Source organism: Zosterops lateralis (genome assembly GCF_965231275.1).
Source record: "Zosterops lateralis genome assembly, chromosome: 1".
NCBI classification, from domain to species: Eukaryota; Metazoa; Chordata; class Aves; order Passeriformes; family Zosteropidae; genus Zosterops; species Zosterops lateralis.
Genome location: NC_139762.1, coordinates 46,292,048 through 46,316,738, shown reverse-complemented (window position 1 = coordinate 46,316,738; position 24,691 = coordinate 46,292,048). Strand labels below are relative to the sequence as shown.

General features: G+C 33.1%; 1 protein-coding gene across 1 annotated transcript in view; it reads right to left on the bottom strand.

The window, feature by feature from the left end:
- ULK4 (unc-51 like kinase 4) overlaps positions 1–24,691 on the bottom strand; it is a 213,383-nt gene that overhangs the window by 169,300 nt on the left and 19,392 nt on the right. Inside the window, exons 14-19 of the mRNA XM_083863372.1 lie at positions 23,582–23,642; positions 21,561–21,742; positions 20,107–20,153; positions 19,217–19,295; positions 8,471–8,578; positions 3,769–3,852 (exon numbers count right to left, since the gene is read on the bottom strand). Of these exons, the coding sequence (XP_083719498.1) occupies positions 3,769–3,852; positions 8,471–8,578; positions 19,217–19,295; positions 20,107–20,153; positions 21,561–21,742; positions 23,582–23,642 (561 nt within the window). The remainder of the gene's footprint in view (positions 1–3,768; positions 3,853–8,470; positions 8,579–19,216; positions 19,296–20,106; positions 20,154–21,560; positions 21,743–23,581; positions 23,643–24,691) is intronic.

The window sequence follows — 24,691 nt, the reverse complement described above, 5'->3', positions numbered from 1 at the left end:
GTAGGAAAAAAAATTGATGTCTAAAGAAGAAATAAAAATGAGAATATATATGATTCAAACGGACCCTGCGATACTATAGGCTGTACTATACTTTCTGAGAAAACAGTTGTGATTTTATTCTCCTCTTCCCTTCAAATTCACTATCAAGGAACAAAAGTTCTGGCTAAGAATATACATTATAAAACATACGGCCTTATATATTTGCAATTATTTTGTAGAGATTTCTTTTATTATTAAAATTTCTCATTTGTTCAGAACCAAAGCCCTCAGACTTATATCTTGCTCCTTATAAAGGAAGAAGTCCACATGGAAGAGGGAAATGTGCACTATAAAGCTTTCTGGCAAGATCTCATTTATTAAAAATCTTGCTTACATAGTACCTTGCACATCCAAGAGAGACAGAAAATTATCCTTTGTAAACTCATTCACTATTTCTGACTCAAATATATTCTCCATGTGCCACTCTATAAAATCAGAGAGTTATGCACTTTTTAAAAGCCAGATACAGTTAATAAGTATATATTAATTTATCCACCCAAGTGTACTGCTTGTATATATTTTTTGAGATTCTATGAAGTTTTACTAAAATTGCATGTAATTGTGTATTTTATATTTACATGCCACTTGTGAGCAGAAATGGACAGATACCAAGTTTCTGACCAATTTTTCAATGGTTCAATTCTCAGGAAGACTAAAAAGAAGGCTTGCACAGTTTCAGAATTCCTGTCTAGTTTCAGTGAAAGACCTCATCCAAGCAACATAATCCAGGCCAAATCAGAGAAGAAAAATTATAAAACACATCAAAATGTGGTTTGGATATAGGAAAGATTATCAGTTCTAAGACTAGGGAGGATCTGAAGGAAGGAAGGAAGGGGCAAATTAAAATAAAATCAGAGAAGCAAAAAGGTGAAAGGATTGACTGAATAGAAGCAAATGTAAAACAGAAATTAAAACTAAGATTTCATTTACAGTAGCTTAAAAGTAGGTTGAACCTTAAATATAATGCAGAGAAAAAAATACATGCAGAGTCAATGAAAAGATACAAGTCAGATATAGGATGATCCATTCAGGGTCAAGTACATGAGAGGAACTTCAGCAAAGCAGGTTTGAATAAATGAAGCAAAATGCGTAAAAGGAAAATTTGTCATATTAGCATTAGATACTCAACATTAAATAAGAATATCCTTTCTGAAACAGAAAGTATTTTCCACGACTGGATAACACAGAAACTCTAACACCTACACACTCTAGCAGTAGAAATCAGGACCTTCCTATCTTGGAGATTGCACAGAAACATTTAGAAGTTGAACAAATACAGATGACTGAAACAGGCATTTTGTTTCACTGTTGTAAATAGCTCTTGGAAGAGATTAGCAAACAAATATTGGAATGTTTACTACATGCATTCTGACAGACTGCAACATTATACCTAAAGACATCAAATCAAGCCTATCATCTACTTATTTATGAGTGTACCAATTTCCTTATTTTGACACATAACTGAACTCAACTGTTCGTTGCCTGAGTTGAAAATCAGTTTCTATCTCAAGTTAACAATACTGAAATGCAAGAAAACTGAACTTGTGTTCTGCTACAGATAAAAGACTCTCCCAATCTTCTACTTTCATCACCCTAAAACTCCTTTCAGTGACCCACACACTTTTTTGTCACTGTTAGATGTCCAGGCACGGAAGGTATGTGGAAATGACACTACCTGCATTTTCTGAACATTTTGTTCCTTTATAGGCAAATAAAAGGGACACGTATATATTTCAAACTTCTTCCTGTTCTACTGTTCTGTTTCAGAGGGCAATTCTGCTTTGAAAATGACAAATCTTAAAAAACTTCAGAAGTCCAAGAACATTTCAGAGTAGTTCATAATAAAACTCAAGAACAGTGAACTTAGCTTACAAAACTCAAAACTGTATAAAGTATAGTACTGAATGACACAAACTGGCTTTATTTTCTTGAATTTTTACTAAATACATCAAATAAAGCTTCTTAACTGGTAATAAAATCTAGTAGTGAATATTTGTAAGGCATATAAAATGTACTGTCGTAGTCCAGACCTTATTACAAAAAGTTAGTTTGCCATTTTCATAAATACTGAGACAATAAGCCCATAATCACTTCAGAAAACACCCTGATGTAAAATTACTTAACTCACAACTGAGCTTAGAACAATTACAATTAATTCATTATGCAATTATATATTTTTAAAAAATTATTAATATAAGAATGCAAAGCTTACCCACTTGTAATAAAGAAAAGCTGGTGACAAATGTTTTCAGAGTTGCATAGCCACAGGACAAGAGGCAATGACCAGAAGTGAAAACTCCAATCATAAACAAGTAAAGTTTTTTTCCTATGAAGGAGGTGCAGGCATTGCTCAGGGAGATTGTGCGACCATAGTTATTAGAGATATTCAAGACTTAAACAGACATGTCCCTGAGCAACCTGATATATTTAGACCTACTGTGAACAGGAGGTTGGATTAGATGACCTCCAGAGGGCCATTCCATCCTAAAGTCTTGTATAGTTTTACAGATTCAAACATGTTTTAAAGATATGTATTTCTACATTACAAATGAGCATTCTCACAAATAGAAAGTAGAAGTGCACAGAAGTAATTGGGTAGCCTAGACATAATTTTAAATTTATGCTTAATTAAATTCAATTTACATGGCAAATGTACTTCTATTTTGAGTCATTTTTTTCAAGAAAAAATATATCAAGATAAATTATTAAGAAAAATTTGACATGTTTCAGGACAAAGAAGTGATTTTATTTTATAGGAATAAATTAGTGTCTTATGGATGTCTTGATTTAGTTTCTGTACACTGTATATTCAGAAATAGCAAGTCTTCCATTACTAAATTTATAATTAAATAGCATCTCACTACTGTGCCTTAGAGTGACATCTTACTCTAATTATGAGCTGGAAATTGTCCACAATACAAACTCAGTTCTGTGTTCTTGGTCACGTGAAGGTTTGAAGATAGTAAAATGCATCTAGGCTCTTTCTTTATTAATCACAATCTGTAGGCAATAAAGATCTCAAAAAGGAAGGAAAAAAGGTATTTCCTCTTGCTTTCCACCTTCTAGCAACCTCTGACATGTTTTCTGCCTTGAGCTTTGCCTTGGGCAAAAATAAAGTGGTCTCATACAAACAGAGAATGTAAACCCTCCACTCAATTCTTTTTCATTTTACAAATAGAACTATATGCATATTTTTCTTCCTTTCTTCTAGCACAGCTAAGCCATCACCAAAAACAATGAGGAACACAGTATAGAGCATGTATGAGAATAAACCTAATTACTACTCTTTTTGCCTCGTAAGAATGCTGACAAGCCAGTAGGATAACAATGCAGTTTTAAAAAACTGTGTATCATCCACTTCAAAAAAGAAACTTAAAACTTGCTCAAAGATTTACTAAGATGTATGAAAATCAAATTGCAGGACAGCACAAGCTGCCAGAACATTTCTCAAAAGATGCCTACATCATTAATAAATTTCACATTTATTAACAGCAATTTATATTTACTATCCCATTTCCCCCAACACAAGCAGCAATACATAAATGCTGAATGTACAGAGAACAGCACTGCATTAATCTCCTTCTTAGGTCATGGTCTTATGATTATTTAAATTCAAGAGCAATACTTGGTTGACAAGGTACTGCAATGCTGCAGGCTACAATCCTCACACAATGCCTAAAGGGTTATTACTGTGGAGAAATTCTGCTGAGGACCATGAAAGAGCCTTACCCCTTCCCGAAGACACCTCATTAGTACAGTGTAAGCAGCTGAGGGAACAGCCCAGCATTCCCTGGGGTGCTCCCCTTTTTCCTCCTGAAATGAAGCCAACGGCACAACTGATTAAATCAAAAAATCACAACAATCTCAGTCACATAAAAAATGGGTAACATGTTCTTAATAAGGTTCCTATTATACATGTTTCAAATTAACATATGTAATTAAATTTTTTAAATTTCAGGACATTATTACTATTTAATGTTATTTCATGTGCAGCACAGAGATTGATATTTTATTAGCTTATTTAAGTAGTCTCCAAAATCCGTAACACAGTTTGTCGTAATATTTCTGCATTTCATCAATTCATTCTAAGTCAAACAGACACAAAAAAGTGTCTGTTCTTTCATTCTTCTCAACCATTTTGAGTACTCCAAAGAGTAGAAATGCTTCTTTATAAATGTCATTTAATTATATCAAACAAACAAAATTTTTTTTTTTTGGTAGGTAAAAGAAAAAAAGTAAACTTTCTTTTGAAAAAAATGCTCAAAGTTATACAAAGAGATACCAAGTGTTTAAGAAAATTTACTGTATGGTATAGCCTTCAGTACATATGAAGACTGTTTCAAGATCTTAATGTATATTTCCTTGAAATCACCCTGTTAGGCTAAATCACTACTAGTTGAATAAGGTCTTAATTCTTCCATTAGGAGTGAACTTCACTTCCCCCTGTCTCTGCAATAGTCTATTGTAAAATTTTACATTTAAAAGTGAACACTTGGATATCACTGAGATATAACTGCAACAACTTCCATATCCAGGCTAGTAACACACAGCTAGTAGCAAGTGGAAAAAAAATATAACCTCTTTTGGGAAAGAAAGTGAAAAATAATAGACATTAAATGATGTGAAGATGACAGGCCATGAAATCGTAAGAAATTTGTTTTGTTAAGTAGACAAAGGATGACAATCAGTAATTTCTTCAGAAATTACACAATTCTTGAACTCTACTAATTATATTCTCAAATTATTTTTAGCATTCTAATGAACTGGTTCTAATAAAAGGGATAGGATAGGCAAAGTGGGGGTTAATGACGCAGAAACAAATGATACTTTTTAAATTTGCTGATTTCTGCATGGCTAACAGTAATTCAACATATATGATATGATCATTTCAGGCATTCAATTAAAGCATGGCACATTAGCATGGAAGACTTACTGAATCGTCTAGTAAAATTAATTTTCTTTCATTGAAAACAAAACTTTATTTGCCGCATATATTCATAAAGAAAATAAGTCTGTTAAACACCCTCTTTGTAAGCTTTTTTTTCTGTTAACTTTGTATGAGGATGTATGGGACAACATAAACAGTAATAACAAGAGTGGTATGACATCCAACAGATACATCAGATCCACTTCATTCCACCTCCTCCATCTTATCTGAATAAGAGCATGCTGACAAGTAATCACCACCTTCCAAGGCATTGTGTGTAAGTTTAAAGAAAACACAGCCCAAGTTTCAAGAAAGTAAAGGTAGGTTACTTTCAAACAGGCAAAAGTTGAATCTTGTCTACCTGGAAGAGGCAGGACAACACTAGGAGTCAAAACAGAATTAGAATGACAGTTTATGGTGGAACTGGCATGAGTCTGTTTCTCATTGTATTCACCTAATTAAATCAGAAATTCTTTCAAGTTCTTTTGTAACCATACATATAAAATGTGATATAAAATAAAAAGCCTTAACAAATTGTGCAATCCTAAACCATTAGTAGTCTTTCCATTCTTCAAACTGATAAAAGACTTCCTGCAAGGTTTAATCTCTATCAAGAAATTTTAAAAGGTAAAAGGAGTATGAAACTTAGTACTATTCCTAATTACCTAAACATAACATATAGCATTTGACACAATAAATTTAAATATATCACCAAACACCGGGGAATCTTCCCACTTTTTGCTCACAGCCCATGTTGATTTTGATTAAACTTTAAGTTCTGCACCCTAATACACCCTAATAACACAAATGACACAAAATGCATTAAAATACTACACAGAACTTGAAAGTTTTTCCCCAAGACAATCCACTCAAGAGTATGAGAACATGATCCCTGGATTCTGCTCATGCTACTTGTGAATTGCTCTTGGCTTCTGTTTGAAATAAAAATGCAGAGGTGGAGTGTAAGACCTTACTTATGAGATCTCATAAGCAAATACACACACAATATCAGATTCAGGATTGTGCAGCACCGTTACAATTGTCTGCACATTTCCCAGTATTTTCTAAGCCACAGAAATGCAAGCAGCGATCTTGTCTTTTACCTCATTAATCATCCTGCACCTTAACAGTTGAACTTGATTTTAAGTATTTGATAATTTATGATTTGCCAAATTTTCATATGAAAAAGAAATAATCCTCACCATTATTTAATATTAAAATTGTGGCTGGACCTAGAAACACTTCACAAAACCCCAGTGGGAATAAATGAATAAATAAAATCATCCATGCTCTCAAAAACTTAACAGTTTAAATGAAAATATTTAGCAGTTTGATAAAACAATCAAGCAGGCTAAAGAAAGCACAAAATTGAAGGAAATAAGGAAAACAAGTGTATAGTCCTTTATTTTTCTTTATTAGTTAAGTCATAAGGCTTTACTGTTTAAAGATATAAGCTGGAAATAAATTTTCTGGTTTCATTTATTATATTATATTACTCCTGACTTGTTATATGCTCTTGGCAAGGTCATTCAGCACTACTGTTCAGCAGGTTATTAAGCAACAAAATGCCTATAACACTACAGTATTCTGAAGTTAAATACATACAGAATAGAAAAATGAAAAGTGCTTTTCTTAAAAAATTGAATGGTTAGTATTACCAAGATAAGAATCACACTGATATTTTTTACATTTTACCAAGATACACTGTCTTGAGCTCATATGTGTCCAAATATTTATTCCTACACTCTAATAATTTTTTAGCTATAACATAATGCAGTCAATTAATATTTGTGTGTGTGTGTGTGTGTGTATAACCAACCTTGAAACCTGACAGAATTGCCACTTATATGCAAGTTGTAATGCTTCAAACACTGTGAAATTCATACACACTCTGAAAAATTTGTCACTTCAGAAGTCAGTTCACATTTTCAGAATGAAAAAATCTGTGCAAACCATTTGGGTGTTATACAACCAGTGTTAACAGAATTGCATCAGCTATCAGAGTTTAATTTCAAAATAAAATCTAGCCATGCAAAATATTCCTGCCAAACAAAATTTTCAAGTTGGAGTTTTAAGTTTATTTGTTTGATGACAGCAGGTACAAATCTCTTCTCCTGAGGAAACCGAGCAAGTATTAAAACATACAAACTGTGACTGCATTTTTCAGGACATAATTTCCCATTAAAAGTTCTTTGAGCATGTATTTGACAAATATTTCAGCAATTATCCAACAAAAATAGGATAATGCTTGTTACTCTACAAAAACCAGGGCAACCGCTGCATTGTGTGGAACATGCAAAGAAGCTAGAGGATAAAGAAAATAAAACCTGGAAATTCAGCACAAAGCCATATCTAAAGCCAAAGTAACGATCCATTTGCCACTTCTGCTCCATTACCAACTGACTTGTTAAACTAACGTGTCAGCATTCTGAGCTATTAGATGATGCAGGTAATACAAAGGCTTCAGAGAAGATAAGGTTAGACTTTTTCTGCTTGAAGACCTTTGTTTTTGTAAGTAAAAGAGCATTTAATTCTTAGAATAAGGAAGAAGAAATGTGATGGCTTAAAGGAGCTGTCAACTTCAATTCTTAATATTGACAGTATTTTTTTTCTACAAATAACATCTGATTACTTTCAATGTGAATCTACTATTTCTATACTAAAGGTTTAAATCAGTTTTAATCAGGAGTAAACACAACACAATAAACACATTTGAAATTAGTCAGGAGCATTTAATTTTCTTTTCCACAGTGCTGTGAATCCAACAATGCTACAAGATGATTTAATATGGACTAGATATATAGATATACTAATACATTAATTTATTGATATTATAGGCTGTCCTCATAAGTCCTGTTTAATCAACATCTCTAGCTTTGATGTTTGAACCCTTAGATCTGCCACTTGGAGGCCAGGAGTGTTTATGGTGGTTGATTAAACCCTTTAATGAAGTTAAAATTCTACACTTGAAGAATGCTGTTTAATTAATCTCAGATGAAGAAAATTATTGGACTAGCATGTTTATTAAACTAGAATAAGTATTAGAAAAGACAGAAGGACCATGTTACCCCAGCCTTTAGAGGGGCAACACATTGTGACGTGGGAGTGGAGCCTCACAGAGGACAGCAGGCAGCAGCTTGGTGAATCATGGAAAGCTCTTTATTATCTGACTCCAAAGGCTTATATACATTTTGTACAGAGGGCCAAGATTGGCCCAAGCAGGTTACAACCTCCTGACTCCATTGGTCAATATGACCATCAGTCAAGTTCTCTCTCAGAGAACAAGAATGCAAAACATAGAGATAATTTCTAAGAATACATATTGTTTACATGAAGCAGCGTGAGAAAGCTGCTGCAAAGACTCAAACACTTGAAGGCAAGAAATTCAGGGACGACAGGACCAGAAACTGTAGACCATACAAATGACTTGGTTTTTTCGGTCTACTTCACCACAGGAAATTTTTTCACATTTAACAAATTTGTAAGGATCACTTGCAGTCTTACCTTGCTGGCTATGAGGTAAAGCAGCTCCCCAAGTGCTGGTAAAAAGCATTGCTTCAATTTGCTGTTTCTGAAGTTCTCTCTGATTAGTTCAGTTAAAAGTGTAATTGCCTAAATTTAAAAAAATCAATCAATAGATTAACACATATATTTTGCAAAGCAAAAGGTACTGCTAAAGGTAAAAAGCTTTATCTCAAATGCCATCTCACTGATGCACTTTTCACTTATGCTAAAGAGCCATTTACAAGGGATTTAGTAAGCACGGAAGGAAAGAAAAAAAAATTAACACAAAACATTATATATGCAATATGGAGAAAAATGCAATAAGAAATTAGTCAAGGTAACAGACTATCAGCTATCTGTTCTTCCACTTCCTCAAGACAATAGAAATAGATCTGCCAGGAAAAGAAAAACCTACTTGCTGTTCCTATGTTTCTGTCAGAAGATCTGAAAGTTCTCACCATCACTTTACAAAAACAACAAACAAGAAACCTCTAATGATGTCTTTTGTGTAGATATTGTATCAAAGGATAAGAACTATTTGACTCCTAATCTCTACGTTTACAGTTGACTTGCTGCATAAGAACTGGACATATAATTTTAGGTTTTTGTATTTCATGAACTTCTGTATGCAAAGCATATATATATATATAGGTGTATGATTGCATATACATATAGATGTGTTATTTATAAAGAGGAGGTGGAAGGAAATTAGAAAATTTGATGCATCTTGTGCAGGTGGCCTAGTAAGAAATCACTTTCCCATGCAAAAATATTTGGCAGTAAACCACTTTTTCTTCCTTGGAGCACCAAGGAGGTTTTATCCTCAACTTCTCTTTTGCACTTCACCTTCTGACCTTAGCAGCCTCATAACTCCAATCTTTGTACAGCAAAATCATATCAAAACTGGAAATGAAGTCTTCAAATCAAAGCAAAAAGATCTACTAAACAAACTTTGACCTTCTCACCATTTTTTTAAAGTAGTGCTATGCTCATTAACTGTTTCCTTTAACTGCTTTCAGAGCATTTCTACAAATTTTATTCAGGAACTTTAATTACCCTGCCATTCTAGAGAGAGATTTACTTTCATATTTAAGAAATAAATGTATCAGTAGTTTTTAAAGATTCTAGTATGTCAGCTTGGGAAAGCAGTAATCAAATTTATTCAAGTGCGTTTCTGTACTAAACAATGAACACATAATGACAGCATTTTCTCCTTTATTATATTTCCTTTCTACAGCTATACAGAATTACTTTTGCTTTTGTAATGAAATATATTTTGAGAACTACTCTGTCTGTGGAATCAATACCATTAAAAGTACCTTGTCACTATGGCATTAACAGAGATGACAGTTAACATCCCTCAACTTTGCCTATTTCTAGTGAGGGTGATCCCACCATGAGACAGTATTTAACTTCACAAAATTGATGAACTGTATACTAACACAAGCTGCCGACAATAGTTTCAGCACACTAGCTAGGGACATCAAATCACCATGACACCTAACTTACACTTGTTTGTTTGCAGGCAGAACTTGAAGAAAATACAAATCAATTTGTACATCTCCTTTAAAGGATCAAGGCAGGCTGCTCAAAATTATCAGTTTTAATCATGAATCTCAACCAGCAGAAACCCCTGTATCAATACTTACACTCGTTTGCACCTGCAATACTCATTTTCTTAAAACAAGTTAATATATTAATGGTTAATATATAGGAAAATTTTGATGACACATTATCTAAATACATTTATGTGTAAAGTCCTACAATTCCCTAAATCCTATATTCTATTAAATAAAACCATGAATTAACCTTTGTGTGTAGTAAATTATATATTCACTATATTCACTTGTACTAAGTTCTGTTCGACTTATTTAATGCATTATCACTCAATCGAAGTTCAACATAACAGTCATTAACATTAAATATACTGGGTAGATGGTTCATTTTCTGTGCTTTGGGGTTTATTCGTTCATCATTAAAATGAAGAATATTTTAAATAAATGAAATTTAAACCCAAGAACAACATTTCATATAGGTGAACAGAAATTGTTTCTCACTTTCATTCAATATTCTAGAATTAAATTCAAGTTATTTTTTTTATTCTGAAGAGATTCTAGTTATTTTATTCTAAAGTGATAAGAAAAGGAAGCAATCATAATCCAATTCCTACTCTTTCCTCAAATATGAATGAAAAAAGAGATAAAACTGAATTAACAAAATTGAAATTAAGAATTTCCTTTCTGGTGCACTAAGAAAACCTTGCCAAAAAACTAGTCAACACTGCAATAAATTCAATTTTTTATTTGAAAAAGATCTTTAATTAAACAAGAGGGAAGATGTGTCTGAAGAAATCTGAGCTATTAGTGACTGATTTGGTTAAAATAGTTACAACTTTGTTAAAAAGAAACAAAAGTTGCATGAAATCTATAGTTCTTGTCTTCATATATTATAATAAATTTATCCATTAAGGATTTATTTTAGTAACTGTAAGAAGATCTGTAACAAGAATTAAGTACTATGGCAGAAGGCACTGAACATGAAATAATTACCACACATTACAGATGACACTCATAATCTCTTATATACAAGGCTTTATTTACCACACTCAGATCATGTCCTCATTTTCTCTAGAGTGCACACAGAGCAATCACATTGCCCTGTGATTTCCTTCCCTTCACTGAACACAATTAAATAATCAAATATTATACAAGTGCAGGAAATGAGGTTCACAGAGCATGTCACATACTGAACTGGCAGAGTGTCTGTGCCAACAACCTACTTAAGATCTTCTTGTGTCCTCTGAAATGGAAGCTATGGAACAGAAAGCTGTGATTCATTGTATCATAAGCACATTTATACTGAAACACAAATCTCTTTATAAAATAAATTTAATGTTATATAATATAAAGTGTTCATAATTTCACAAACATATTTTAAGTTATGTAAAAGAAGGAAGACAAACAGTTTCCTGCTCTTGACAGGACACTTCTAATCTTGACAATAGTGATTTGCACAAGATTGAAAATATTTTTTCATCCTTTCATAAGGAAAAAACATAACACTTGGAAAAACAAAATCTGCCTAGACACTTTGATTCAATGTTAAAGGGTGGTATACATTTTAGGTAAAGAAAGTACCACAGTGTGTGTGGGAAAATGCACAACAGAAAAATCAAATTTATTTTAACTACAGACTGACAAAGTCTCCTTCTTACCTATAGTACATTCTTTTTCTTTTCAACCTGCCTACATTTTCCCTTTCATAGAAGTAAATAGTAATGAGCTGCAAGTCCTACACTGTCTAGTAAAAGCATCTTAAATTTAATAAATTACCTACACCTTTTACCCTAGCTGTCAAACTGAGTAGATATAGTACAGTTATAAAAAGAAAAGAACGAAGAAAATTTCATATCCAGACAGTCATTGCCTTAATTTACAACAACAGTGTGTGGAATTGATCTATTACCTGTGGCAGGTTCTCAATCTATTTCGAACTTTATCCAGAAGTTTTCCTGCAGCTTCAAGAGTCCAGAAGTGAAAATTACAGCATATTCAAAAAAAGAAGGTATTTATACCTTTAAGTTGTAGGCTGGTAATGTACAGGTTTACAATTTTACTACATCTTTGATCTGTTAATATGATTGTCTGTAAGTGTCAGTGGAAATTAAAATATCTCTGTAATTCTGCAAACCCTTATAGTGATAAAAGCTGTCTATGCATCAAGCATAATGGAAATTATATTTAGTTCATTTTCTTGTGAGTACAGGCACATCATGTAATGGCAAAGCAAGCTGACTTTCCTCTGAGAAAAGCACTCTCGCCAGGCTGAGAAAGTATGCCATGGTTTTAGTGCCAGTAACTAGAAAAGAATCTAGAGTAATATTCAAGTACTCATCTTTAAAAGGGTATATGGAAAAAAAGCCTACCAGGTTTCTCTGAACACCTCAACTCAAACTGGGTTATGAAGTAAGGAGGACTGAAGAGAAGTCTGCCCACCAGACTACGGATTTGGCATTAATGCTGTCCAGATTGTAGCGGGGGGGGGGGGGGGGGGGGGGGAGGGGCGGGGAGAAAAACATATAGCAACTCCCTTGAAACTCCTCTAGAGAAAAATATAAAATGAAGGTGTCATTCTTCCAGGTGGAATACAACGCAAAACTCACTCATTGCAAAAACTCATATCTTTTTCATAAGAAAAAAATCAACTCTTATCAACTTTTCCATAACTGCTGGAGGAAGAGGTCATTATTTCTACATAGAATACCTCATACTTAAAAAAAAATATAGGGGCTTTTTCACAAATTTTCTTTGAAATTAGCTCCCTTAGAGTACTGCAAATTCCTTCATTCTGCTCAGTGAAGATGCAAACTGAACAAAACAACAGTTCTTCCCTAAAGAATTCTTTTTAAAATATGTTTCAAACTAAAATAACTTTTTTCCCCCCAGATAATAGTGAAAGGTCTGGTATTTAGAAGAAAAGCTAGGACTACAACTAATATACAAGTGATCTTGTCTAAAACTGAGTCTAGTTTGAGTGGGGTTTAGTGCAGTAATCAGAAGACAGCAGGAAATTAGGCCTTTCAGCTACCACCAGTGTGCAATTTCTATCACGAAAACATGCTGTAGCCTAATCGTGTCAATCAAGAGTGTGCTTTAGAGGAAAAGGCTCAATTATTTTCTTCGGTTCCTAGCCTATGATATGATTAATTCACAAGTGCAAGACAAACAGAGGTGGAAGAAGGGCTCTCTTTTAGATTGATTCTTTAAGGTATATACTTAGTTGTAAGAACTAAACAGTTCAGTGTGCAAATTATACAACAACTCGCATAGACTCGAAGTTGGTTGGTGTAAAAGAAAATTAAAACGCCAAAAACGTATTAAAACCAAATTCTCAGCTATGTCAAACTTTATTAGTAATAAAACAAACAAACAAGCCCAAGCCCCAAAACTTACAGCATGCCACAAAGAATTGCAATACTACATAATGTAACTTTGCAATCATCACATAAACAATACCAGAATAATGTCAGGAAATATTTAAGGCCTTATACAGATGTGTCTTCCAAAGCTAAAGGAAAAAATAATTTGTTTCATGTGAGGAAGCTTAGGCACAAATTTTTTTTCCATGTCTCTCTTGCGCTCTTGGTCTCTCTTGCTCATGGACAGAATGCTAAATGCACATTTCTTTTTCTGTACATATTTGATGGTTCTGCTGATACTGTAGCAATGTAAGGAAACCAAATATTTCACATCTTCCGCAGAAAAAAAAAATGTTCCTGCTAAGTTCTTTTAACTACAGAGGAAATACTATTTTATCTAACTCACCCAGCCTTTCACACCCCAAAAGTGTCTCCAGTGTATATGACAAATATGACATATATATGTATCACTTCCAGAGACGATATTTATCTGCTGAAAGAAAGGGTCCTAAAGACAAAGATCTTCATCATCCCAAAAACAACAGAACTTTAGGAAAAAACCTAAAAACAGCATAGTGGTTTTACTATCATAAGAACTAAACTAAAGACTATTACAAACAGATATACTGGCAGCACCACTGATATAATTTTAATGGAAAAATGTATTATTTTGCCTGTCAAAGAAAATAGAGTAAATTTAATGGACTGTGAGAACAGTGTCAATTAAATGTCTTTTAAAATAGTAGAGTCTTTGCTTCAGTCAATTAATTTAATCCTGTAATCAGCAATATGTGTTTTCTCTTTCCTAGTGGAAAATATCCTTGTTTTCAACTACCAGCTTGGTTTGGACTTCAAACATACAGCAAGCCAAATTAATTGGATTGATAAAAATAATTTTTTGAGAGAGGAAAAAGAAAAATCTTCAGTTATGATAAAAGGTCTTAATATTTCTCCATCAATCCAGAATTGGCATGCTTGTTATATTCACTGTTAATTTAATTATATTTCCATTTTCTGTTTATTAATTCAGAAGAACTTTTCTCAAACACACCATGAGTTTCTGCTAATTTACCTGAGAAATGTCAATTTTTCATTTGTTTTCCTGCCACATGCCCCAGGCAAGTATGTAAGTTATAATTCAATGAACCAGGTTGTTGAAAATAAATTGAATAAATTTATCATAGAGGTTGAAAGTTTACTAGAAGTCACTCAAAAAACTTAAATGGAACCTCTCTCACTGTTACCACAGCATTAAGTGACAATCCTGATTATGTCAGAAAAAAGCCTGCAAGGTCTTAAGCAACTTAAAAAATATGTGTGTATAGGAATATGTGTAAATACTCACACGCAGAGTCTCCTACAGACCCTATCTTGTCACTACAGATTGTTTTTTAATTCAGGTGGGTTTTGTTTCAAGTTGTGGTTTTTTCCCACATAAGACATATCAGATCAAAACAAGGAAAGGGCCTTTGGAGAAAACAAGGATACACTAAAATTATGATCATTTTTGAGAAGACTTATAAAGTCATTTTTCCATAAAACAATATTAAAACTAAATAGGTTTGGAATAAACGGCTGAATCAAACCATTTTTATTTGAAACTCTCTATAATATGAGCAGACACAGACAGGCCAAGAAACAGGAGCTATCAGAGAGGTAAGCTAGGAATAGGACTTAAAATTTGTCATTCTGTAGCAATTTGAATGATAATAAACTGTAGACCTATCTTGAACAGTGTAGACACAATTTACAGGTCATAAAACTAAACCTGTAACAATACAGCTGCTTTCCAGCCATGGAAAACAAACACTAAGTTGTACTTTAATAAAAAGTCAGAAATAAAAAGGCTCAAATAGTACAGAGTTTCAGTTTGGATGAAAACAGAAATCTGGATATTTCACCACTTTGACAAAAGAATCAAAGCTCAGTATTGCACAGATATTCTGATATGCTATCACTCTTCATGGGATATTTAGTTTATTAACTTGGCCATGGAATACGTTAAGCCCAAGGCTTTGTAAAGAAGCTCACAGTGTGAAGGCTGCAGCAGGTTCTCTGAACCCTTTAAACACTCAGTAGAGCAGTGGGTCAAGGTCTGTTAAAAAACCAGGCACAACTGCCTAGACCATAGGGTGAGATTGATATTCCCATTTAGCAAATTTGAAAAAGGTAAGGAAAAGGACTGGATTTTGCCACCAAAAAGGCCAGGCAGAGAACAACTCCAGCATGGTCTCCTACCAGACAGAGGACACTACTCCCTGACATGGAGGCAAACTGTTAAGTTGATCCACCATATCTTATTAAAATAATAGACTGAGTCTGAAATGTCACATCAGAGTGGCAGCATCCTAGGTGGCAGAGGGCCCAGTATATTCACAGAAAGGAAAGGACAATAGCTTCTGTTAATAAATACACCAAATTAGAAATACATGGAAACAAGCCTTCTTAACTATGGAAGAAAGTTTTTCCCTATAAGATGAAGAACAGAATCCTGGAAAGAATGGGGCTTTTTCACTGAATTTTAATAACCAGTTTCAAAATCTAAACACAAAAAAAAATTTAAAGTTTAGGTGTTTTCCTAAGATAACTAGCAATAAATAATATTTCAGATTTATAAAGGACAATTCCATGCGGGAAAAAATTATATTAAGTCAGAAAAAATATATGACCTATTAAAATCTTTTATTGCATCTGCACAATAGAAGAAATTGCACATAAAATGTCTTCATATGCAGTTATGCAAGAGATCAATTCCCATATTGTATTCTAAGATCAGTGTAGTCTTTTTCTAATCAATGCAATATACTTCTTAAAAATACTTAATTGGAAATAGATCAACCACAATTGAATTTACAGATATAAATATTCATTTATTCTAATTTTTTCTAGTATGACCTACATACTCAAATACATCAGCAGAATAAAGATAGTACACAGCTCCATACTTGTCTAGTCTGTAAAATAGCAGTTTACTTGCATTTTGTGTTTTAGTGACCTCTGGTGGTTACATTCAAAGGAAAAGGCTGTTCCCCACTTGCCTGAAAAAAAACTTTAAAAAAACCCAGAACGTTAATTTTTCGAAGAAGATTAAAGGCTTTTGGCATGCATTATGTGAAAGTTTACTTTAGCCTGTAAAATGAAGTTGAGGCTTCTTTTCTTTCCTGAAGTTTTTCTGCCTCTTTAGGGATTAATGCTACTACTATTTATAAAACTATTTTAGCAACAACAAAAATGTAATGGTACAGATTCAACCTCAAGGATAGAGGAACTATCCTTAAATAAATGTCTAAGTGGGTAGAAGGCAGTAGGGTAGAAATAAAAGGTCAGCTTTTTAATATGTAAGGGCCAGCAGTGGCAGCCTGCACAAATCTCTACCAGCTCCTGTGCTACTTTAAAAGGAAAAAACAAATCACAAGTAAGTGATGAGAGAATAATGAGGTAACAAAAAAACTGCAAAGGGGCCATGACAGTGAGAACAACTGGAAAGAAAAACTTGATATAAATAGCATGGTACACATATGGAGCAAAAATAATTCCAGAATTGCATGTTCACAAGATCTCAATTGACTTTTCACACTTGGGAACAAATTTTGGAGCTAAAGGAGATTGCTTCTATTTACAGGCAAAAAAAAAGAAAAAAAAAAAAAGAAAAAAAAAAGCTATCAAATATCAAATTAGGAGTTACTAAGAATGGAAAAGAAAACACAATACCCTACCAAGAGACAGACCTCCTTTATCTTCAGACTGTATCACAGAGTGTCATTTTAGATTATGTTGTTCAGCTCAAGAAACAGATTGATTTTGACATTTCCTAAATCACAACAGCCACCAATAAACTTTACCTGAAGCATCAGATGGCTCACATGAGAGGATAAATTACAGCATTATATTTAATTCTGTATATAATGCTGATAGAAAGGTTTGCTTTGAGGTGTTTTTTTCAAGTATCATATAAAATATCTGACAGTTAACAAGAATTTCAACCAACTCCCAGATTCCTCAGAAGAGAGCAGAGGGGAATACAACTTTAGATGAGAAATTCCTAAATTACTCCTTCCTATTTTTCCTATAAAACAACTACTGAGTTTTGTGTACTGCCTACAGTTATTTTACATTACATATGCAAAAATAACTTTGAACACGTGACAATATTAGCATTCAATGTTTTTTTCCTCATTCTAATTTTGTGTAACTAAAATATTTTTTAGTTCAGCGATATTACTCAGAGAGAAAAGAATTTGGAATGAATGTCACTAAATAAAGCACAGTAGATGCATTTTTGACTCAGACTTGTTAATTTAAAAGAAGTCCTTATTTTCTCCAAGAATGGATATAAAAACTTATTTTAATTAACATAAGAATGGGGCCAGAAAGTTAAAATGAAAGTCAATTTTCCTTTCTAGTCCTTCCATTTAAATGCCACTGGTCTTGGACCTAACTTGGTTTTTGAACACTGTGGATACTTCTAAAAATGCTAAATTCCATTTTGAATGGCTTGTATGTTCAAATTAAAAAAAAAAAAAAACTGGAAAATTTTTGAACGAAAAATATTATACTTCAGTGTATAACTACTTCAATCTATTGTTTTTAAATACAAAAGCTGACTAGGATATGTATTTTCTGATGAAAACTGGAAAGATATGGAAACTACTGCTAAAAATATTAGTGCTAACCATCTGAACAAACACCTGAAGCCAAAAGCAATATTAACATCTCAGAATTACTTTTGAGTATTTTAACCTAGGGAAGTTAAATATCAGAAATAAATTCTGCCACATAAGAGAGCATACTTAAATTGGGACCTGGAATTCAATTGTTGTAAAACTGTCAGTGTTGAAAGACTTTGACCAAACTTCAGTGATTGTAACTATAAGGACTTTTGCCTCACTTTGGAACTTTACAAAACAAAAAGCAAACCCTAGGTAATAACAATAATGTTTTGAGTTCAATTTTCACTAGAGAATGGCAGTGTTAAGCAACACAGCAAGATAATCATATTCATTAAGAAGAAATCAGAGGGACCTAAACCAGCAAAAACCTCCTTAGCTGCATTTCCAAGAGTCAGGTATTAACCACTAATTGTATCTTCCTCCACCAGATCTGCACAGCACACAGGCATATTTACAGCTTGTGTTTAGCAGTTGGGTCTTACATTCAAACACCCATTAAACTGAAGTTCTGGCTTCACCTCATGAAGAAGAAATGATGTCACATTCACACTTGAAACAGACATTAAATAGCACATTCTGTCAAGATTTCAGAATCTGTGTGCAGGTGTGACATGCAAGAAAAGGACAGTAAGACCAGTTAATCTAATCAGTCTTCTGCTTAAGTCAACTATTGACCATGTAATATCAAACAAGAATTAAAATACTTTTCTTCTCCAAAGAAAATTGCTTGCCCTTCATTACACACATTCTCCAAGAACTGTGAGAAACCTGAAATTACTCCCATCTCAATAAATTCTTCTTTGAAAAGATCTCTAAGAATCAGCTGTACTATTTTATACTAATTACAATAATTACATTTCAGGATAACCAAATGTGTCAACAGTTTCTTCTTTCATGCACAAAAAAATTGACAGTGACTACTTGATTTTATGAAAAGGAGAGAAAAATGCTAGTTTTATCATTGGTGGCCACAGGTTAATAAAGATAAGAACTACATCTACATAGAATAAGCCCATAAATTGATACATTTAATTAATTGATCATATTACAGTTTCACACATAGAGTTAAAAATAAAGCAGGGTTCAAAACAAAATTAGCTGTGAAAGCTTCTAACATAAATAATAAATCCTACTAAAAAAAAAAAAAAGGAAAGTTACCTCAGAAACAGGTACATTTTCTCCAAGTTCAGACGTGTGTAATGCCAGTAAACCAATCACTCGAGCAACATTAGCACGTCTGTGTATCAAATAAATATTTTGTAGGTGCAGGAAGTATATTTACAAAATACTATAAAAACAATTATATCTTGTTTATGTTCTATAAAGGTTGCTAGGGGCAGAAAAATTTAATATCCTATTTACAGCTCATTTTTTCTTCTTACTTCTATTTTCTTTGTATCAATAAGTTATTTCAGTGTTTCAACCCAATTTAGCAGTAAATATATGCATAAAGATATTTCTTTCGTCTCGCTCTGAAGTGTAAAGTTTCTTTAGCTTGTAAGGATTACTAATAGTCATGCTCATGTTCCATTTTTATATAATACAGAAAAAACCTACAGATAATTTAGACTTTTCAGGGTAGCTGACACAATAGAAATTAAATCTGTATCAGCAAATCAGTTTTCAATGTTTCATCAAAGGAAATAATTGGAATAATAAAATCAACATTTATGAAATAAACAGCAGAGGGCACTATCACATTGAACGATTCGTGACAGGCATCGGGGTGGGGGGGAATTCACCGTTATATTTATTTTACTCTAATGTGGTATGGAGTTATTTTATTCAGTGATTAAGTAACTTTATTTGATAGACTAAGTTCCATATTATCTAGATGAAATTTTAGAGATTTTCTATAAACTTTGGTCTTGTAGAATAGCAATATATTAATTCAACGCTGAAAAAATTCCATTTTATATCATCATATTGCCAGTCAGATACCACAGCAGTCTGGCAGGCTAAAAAATAACCTGTTAACAAATATCTTTAATAAAACTCAGTGGCAAGTCTCTATTTGACCATATTAACTTAAAATAGTTGTTACTTACATATCCCAGTTGGTGGCTGCACGCAACTGCTGTATCAATATAGGAAACTAAAGTTTAAAGAAGATAAATAAATATCAGTGAATTTCAATGATCTGATAGTTCTGAATGATAAACAAGAAATCAAAATATCAGTAACTTCATAAAAATGTATTTGAATAACATTTGCTAAGAGTATTATCACAGACAAATATTGCAGCTATTGTGCAAACACTGATTAAAAAATAAACCCAAAAAAGCCTGAATGGAAAAATATGTGTATTTTTTTTATATTTTTGCCTTAAACTAAACTACTAAACATATATCTGAATATCAGATTTTTTTTCATTCTGAATAATACTACTTGGAGGAAAAAGGTCTGATTCTTTCAAAGCACAGAGATCAGTATATAATATTATAAAACAAACAAATGATTTTGTGAGTCTGTATCAAAATAGTTGGCAAATATCTGAATAATGAATGTTAACATATATAATTAGTCACTTAAGAACCAAACTGCAAAATTACTAATTTCTAAAACATTCTGTTACTTGGCTATTCAGTTACTGGATTATTGTTGCCCTTGCTCCAAATTCTCCTGTGAAAATAGAATACACCTTTCAGCAATTCAGTTCCTGGTTTTCACAAGAGTGCTATGGCATAAGACCTACCACTGCTTCCAACCTAAATGATCTTCACCCAGTTCTCTGGTAATGCAGTTTTGTCTTTAGTATCTTATATCCTACAATGACACATCTGAGCTTTTAACTTAAGTACCTTATTACAAATGTAGGAGAGCAAAGTAGTTCACTAAATATTTATTAAATAAAATGAAAAGTACTCATCTTAGGATAGCCTCTGTGATACCTGTATATAAGGGAGGAGGGGCAAACAGTCTATTTCTCTTCTGTACATGCAAGACTTGAAGAAATATGTTAAACCACTACAGAACATACTAGTAAAATTGTTTGTCTGGTAGAAAATGGTTTTTGAAACATGAAACCCAAACCAGATTCTTCAGAGAGCATGGTCACTCTTTGAAGCCCTGTTTACTGGAAGTTTTACTGCCTGTTCTTTAGAAAGCTCTCTTGCTCCTCTTTGTAGACATATGACCAAATAAACTTAACAATGCATACATGAACTCTTTACAATATTTGCTGCCACTTAATGATTTAGAAAGACTAATTTTTCATCATACATTATTTTACATTCTTTATAAAGGTTAGTTTTTACCCCAACATTTTCCCTAATACAATGAAATTATATGTAAACAAATCTGAAATCTAAGACAAAGAATTAGTTACCCTCAGCGCTTTTAAAAAACCTAACATGGAAATTTTGTTTGTTTTAGTTTAATCAATGTCTTATTTTTGCCAGTACACCATTGATTTTTTTCAAATATAACCAAAAGCAGCTAATTTTTGATACAATGACAAATATGTAAACCATGGTGATTCCACTAAAGCTTTATTACTTACGAGCTGAGAGCTAATTAGCCTGTTTGCAATCTCCTGGTGGACAACCAAAGTGCACAGATAGTACAGTAAGTTCAGTTTAGAACGTGCTGCTCCTGTATTCTTCTCGCTGGAATCAAGCAGGGAACACACTCTTTTCAAGAAGTTATTCCAGTCCACATCTTTCATAGATAACAACTTCTCAACTAACCATAAGAGGAAAACAAAGAATTAATGAAAATGGACCATTGATGTAGCTTTAACACACTACGAAAGTAACATCACCATGAATAAGCAAGTTCCAAAGTCTGAATTTAATTATAATTTTAGGACTTAAAGTTATTAAGAAGCATGTTAGAATTCATGTCTGAAGATTACAGAAATCAAAAATGAAGAAAGGAAATAAAGGATAAAAATTCAGCAACAAAACCCTCAAAACATTTTTGAAAGTGCAAACCTGCTAAGTCCTTCATACTAATTTTTAACAAGTAAGTGCAGTTTCCTGTAAGTAAATTTGAGGCAAAACCTAATGAAAATCAGTGTAATCTGCTCTCAATAAATAAACTGAAAATGTGTACAATCACTCCTACAGGTAGGTATCCACCTAGCTAAACCTTAGCCAGTCAGGACATGGCTGACTTCCAAAGTAGCACAAAGAAATCAAGTCACATGGACAATTAACATATATCCTGTGGCTCAATTCATTGACCACTGCTCATGAATTGAGATTTTTTTCAGACTTCCTTATCAATCTCAACAGTGAATTTCAATCTAGCAGCCATACGTTCATTCAGTTTTGGTAGTTATTTATTAATAACTTATCTGCCATCCTGATATGCTCCAGCATAGACTATTTAAAAGCAGGTTTTCTGTCTTTTATGTCAATTTTACACCACTTAAGTAACAACACCTTCTAATGCAGGCAAATATACATTAGTAGAGGTGAAAACAGGTTTGGCTTTCTGTTATTAGTTTAAATTTTTCCATATTATCTTTAATTACTACTGATGAGCAGCATCAAATTCAGTATCTTCAAAACCAATCAATAAGTTGTCCAGAAGAAAGCTACAACTCAAAGCATTACAACAATTTAAAAACTGCCCCATATTAAATAAATACTGACAACAGTTAAACATAGGAGAACATCAGTGTGATCACCACTTAAATGTCATATGAAGTATAATATTCCCCCTTAGGTGGTGGAATCTGATCATTTTTGGATGAATCAAACTAAAAATATTTTCAGTTACAGTCTTGACTGGGAGACTGAGGGATGTTGTGTTCCTTTTCAAATATAAAATTTCTTCAACAGTTTAACTCTTCAAAATACATACTTTGTAGAAAGAAAAGATGAACTCTTATGCCTAGGAAGAAGTGCTATGTGAATTCTAGAAGGACTACATATCTGGCTGACATCCCTCTTCAAGCACAGTCCAGTATTTCCTTAAGACTAGAGGAAATCTTCCAGGGGGAGAAATGTTACACTCATGACAATGGACTGACTTTAGTTTTCAGAAATATTTCTATTGAAAATTAACAACAACAAAAAGACAAACCCCAAACAACTTCACATTATCTTTTGGGACATGAGTGCTATAACATTTCATGATTAAAGGTGGGACTGGCAAGACTGCCTAGTATTGTGGCGGATCAACACTGCACATTTTAAGATCCTGTTGCCACTTGCTCACATGCATTTTTCAAATTTAAATATATTTGGTTGAATATTTCAGTTTAAATCTCTCAGAAAAAAAAAATATGCTGGTTTTCCCACACTAAACGCTGATGAGTGCCTCATGGCAAAAGTTTTGAGTGCAGGCTTGTAACTCAAGAAAGCAGAAGAGAAAGTTTAAGGTGTTTGTACTTGAAAAGGCCACTCAAAATTGGTCTAGCTAAAAACATTGCATACACAGCTATAGTCTCAGAAAAATGAAGAGTTCTGAAAATGTGACCATGTATAATCTACAAGGGGAGGCAACAGGTCTTACAATAGTGAGTTACAGCAACATGTGCAAAACTTATTAGAATCTTCAGCAGGTCCATACCTGAATGTGCTGGTATATGTAAAGTTTTTGGGTCAAATCTAACTGGTACTTGCTTTATTATCTGGAAAAAAAACCAAACACATTACAACTAGTTTTAACACATTTCTAGAAAACCTCAAGTAGTCGAACATGAGAATACAAAGATGCAAAATTTGTACAGGATGGGCGTACATGCTACAGCTCATTATTGAAGAATTTTCCATTGTTTTCTGGCATGCATTTCTTCCAAGTAAACATCTGAGATTTATATCCATGTATTTTATACAATTATATTACTAGTATTTCCATTTAAGTGATTTTTTAAAATGGGATTACAAAAATCACAGGACATTTTTATCTTGCTTGTATGCAAAAAAACATTTGCATTTGAGTTTCAAAAGCTACTGAAAGGAACTATGCAGGTGACAGCTCAAGCAAAATTTTAGTAATTCATTTCCATACAGTAAATACATAGTAATACATACATAGTAATACATTTCCATACAGTAAACACTTGTATATTACAAGTCATATTATCAACAGCTAATCATTCATAAGGTATAGGGACTTTTTTCTCTGCAAAACCATCATTTTCTTGTAGATCACAAAATTGGATGACTGCTCAGTAACCGAGAATTTGCGGATGGTTTCAGAAAAATAAAGAACTTTAAAAAGGCAAGTGTGTAATGGAATTTAGCCTTTGACAGATGAAGTCTATGCATAAGTAGAGAGCTATTTTCTTAAAAAGGTCCTCAATTCCACACATCTGCAGAACACAAGAAAAATTCACAATTTAAGCTGACATTTCAGCTTTTAAGATTCTGCAAGCATCTAGCAAATCCCTTTGCAGGAGATTAAATTGCAAGCTCTTCAGATTTACCAGGTGTCAGTATCATCCTTTAGTCTGAAAAGCAGACTAAAAAGTCATCACCAAGCAGGCAGTGATCTGATTACATGTCCCTGGAACTTAGTGGGCTATTTTGCATTAATTCTGAGTCTGGCATTGCATGGTAAGGAGATTAGTCAACATGTGCACATCAGTATATGCACCTATTCCTAATCTCATCTCTTGTAGTAAGAGGAGAAGCAGTGAAGGACTAAGGCTTTGTGTCAGAGTCCTGAGACAGAACT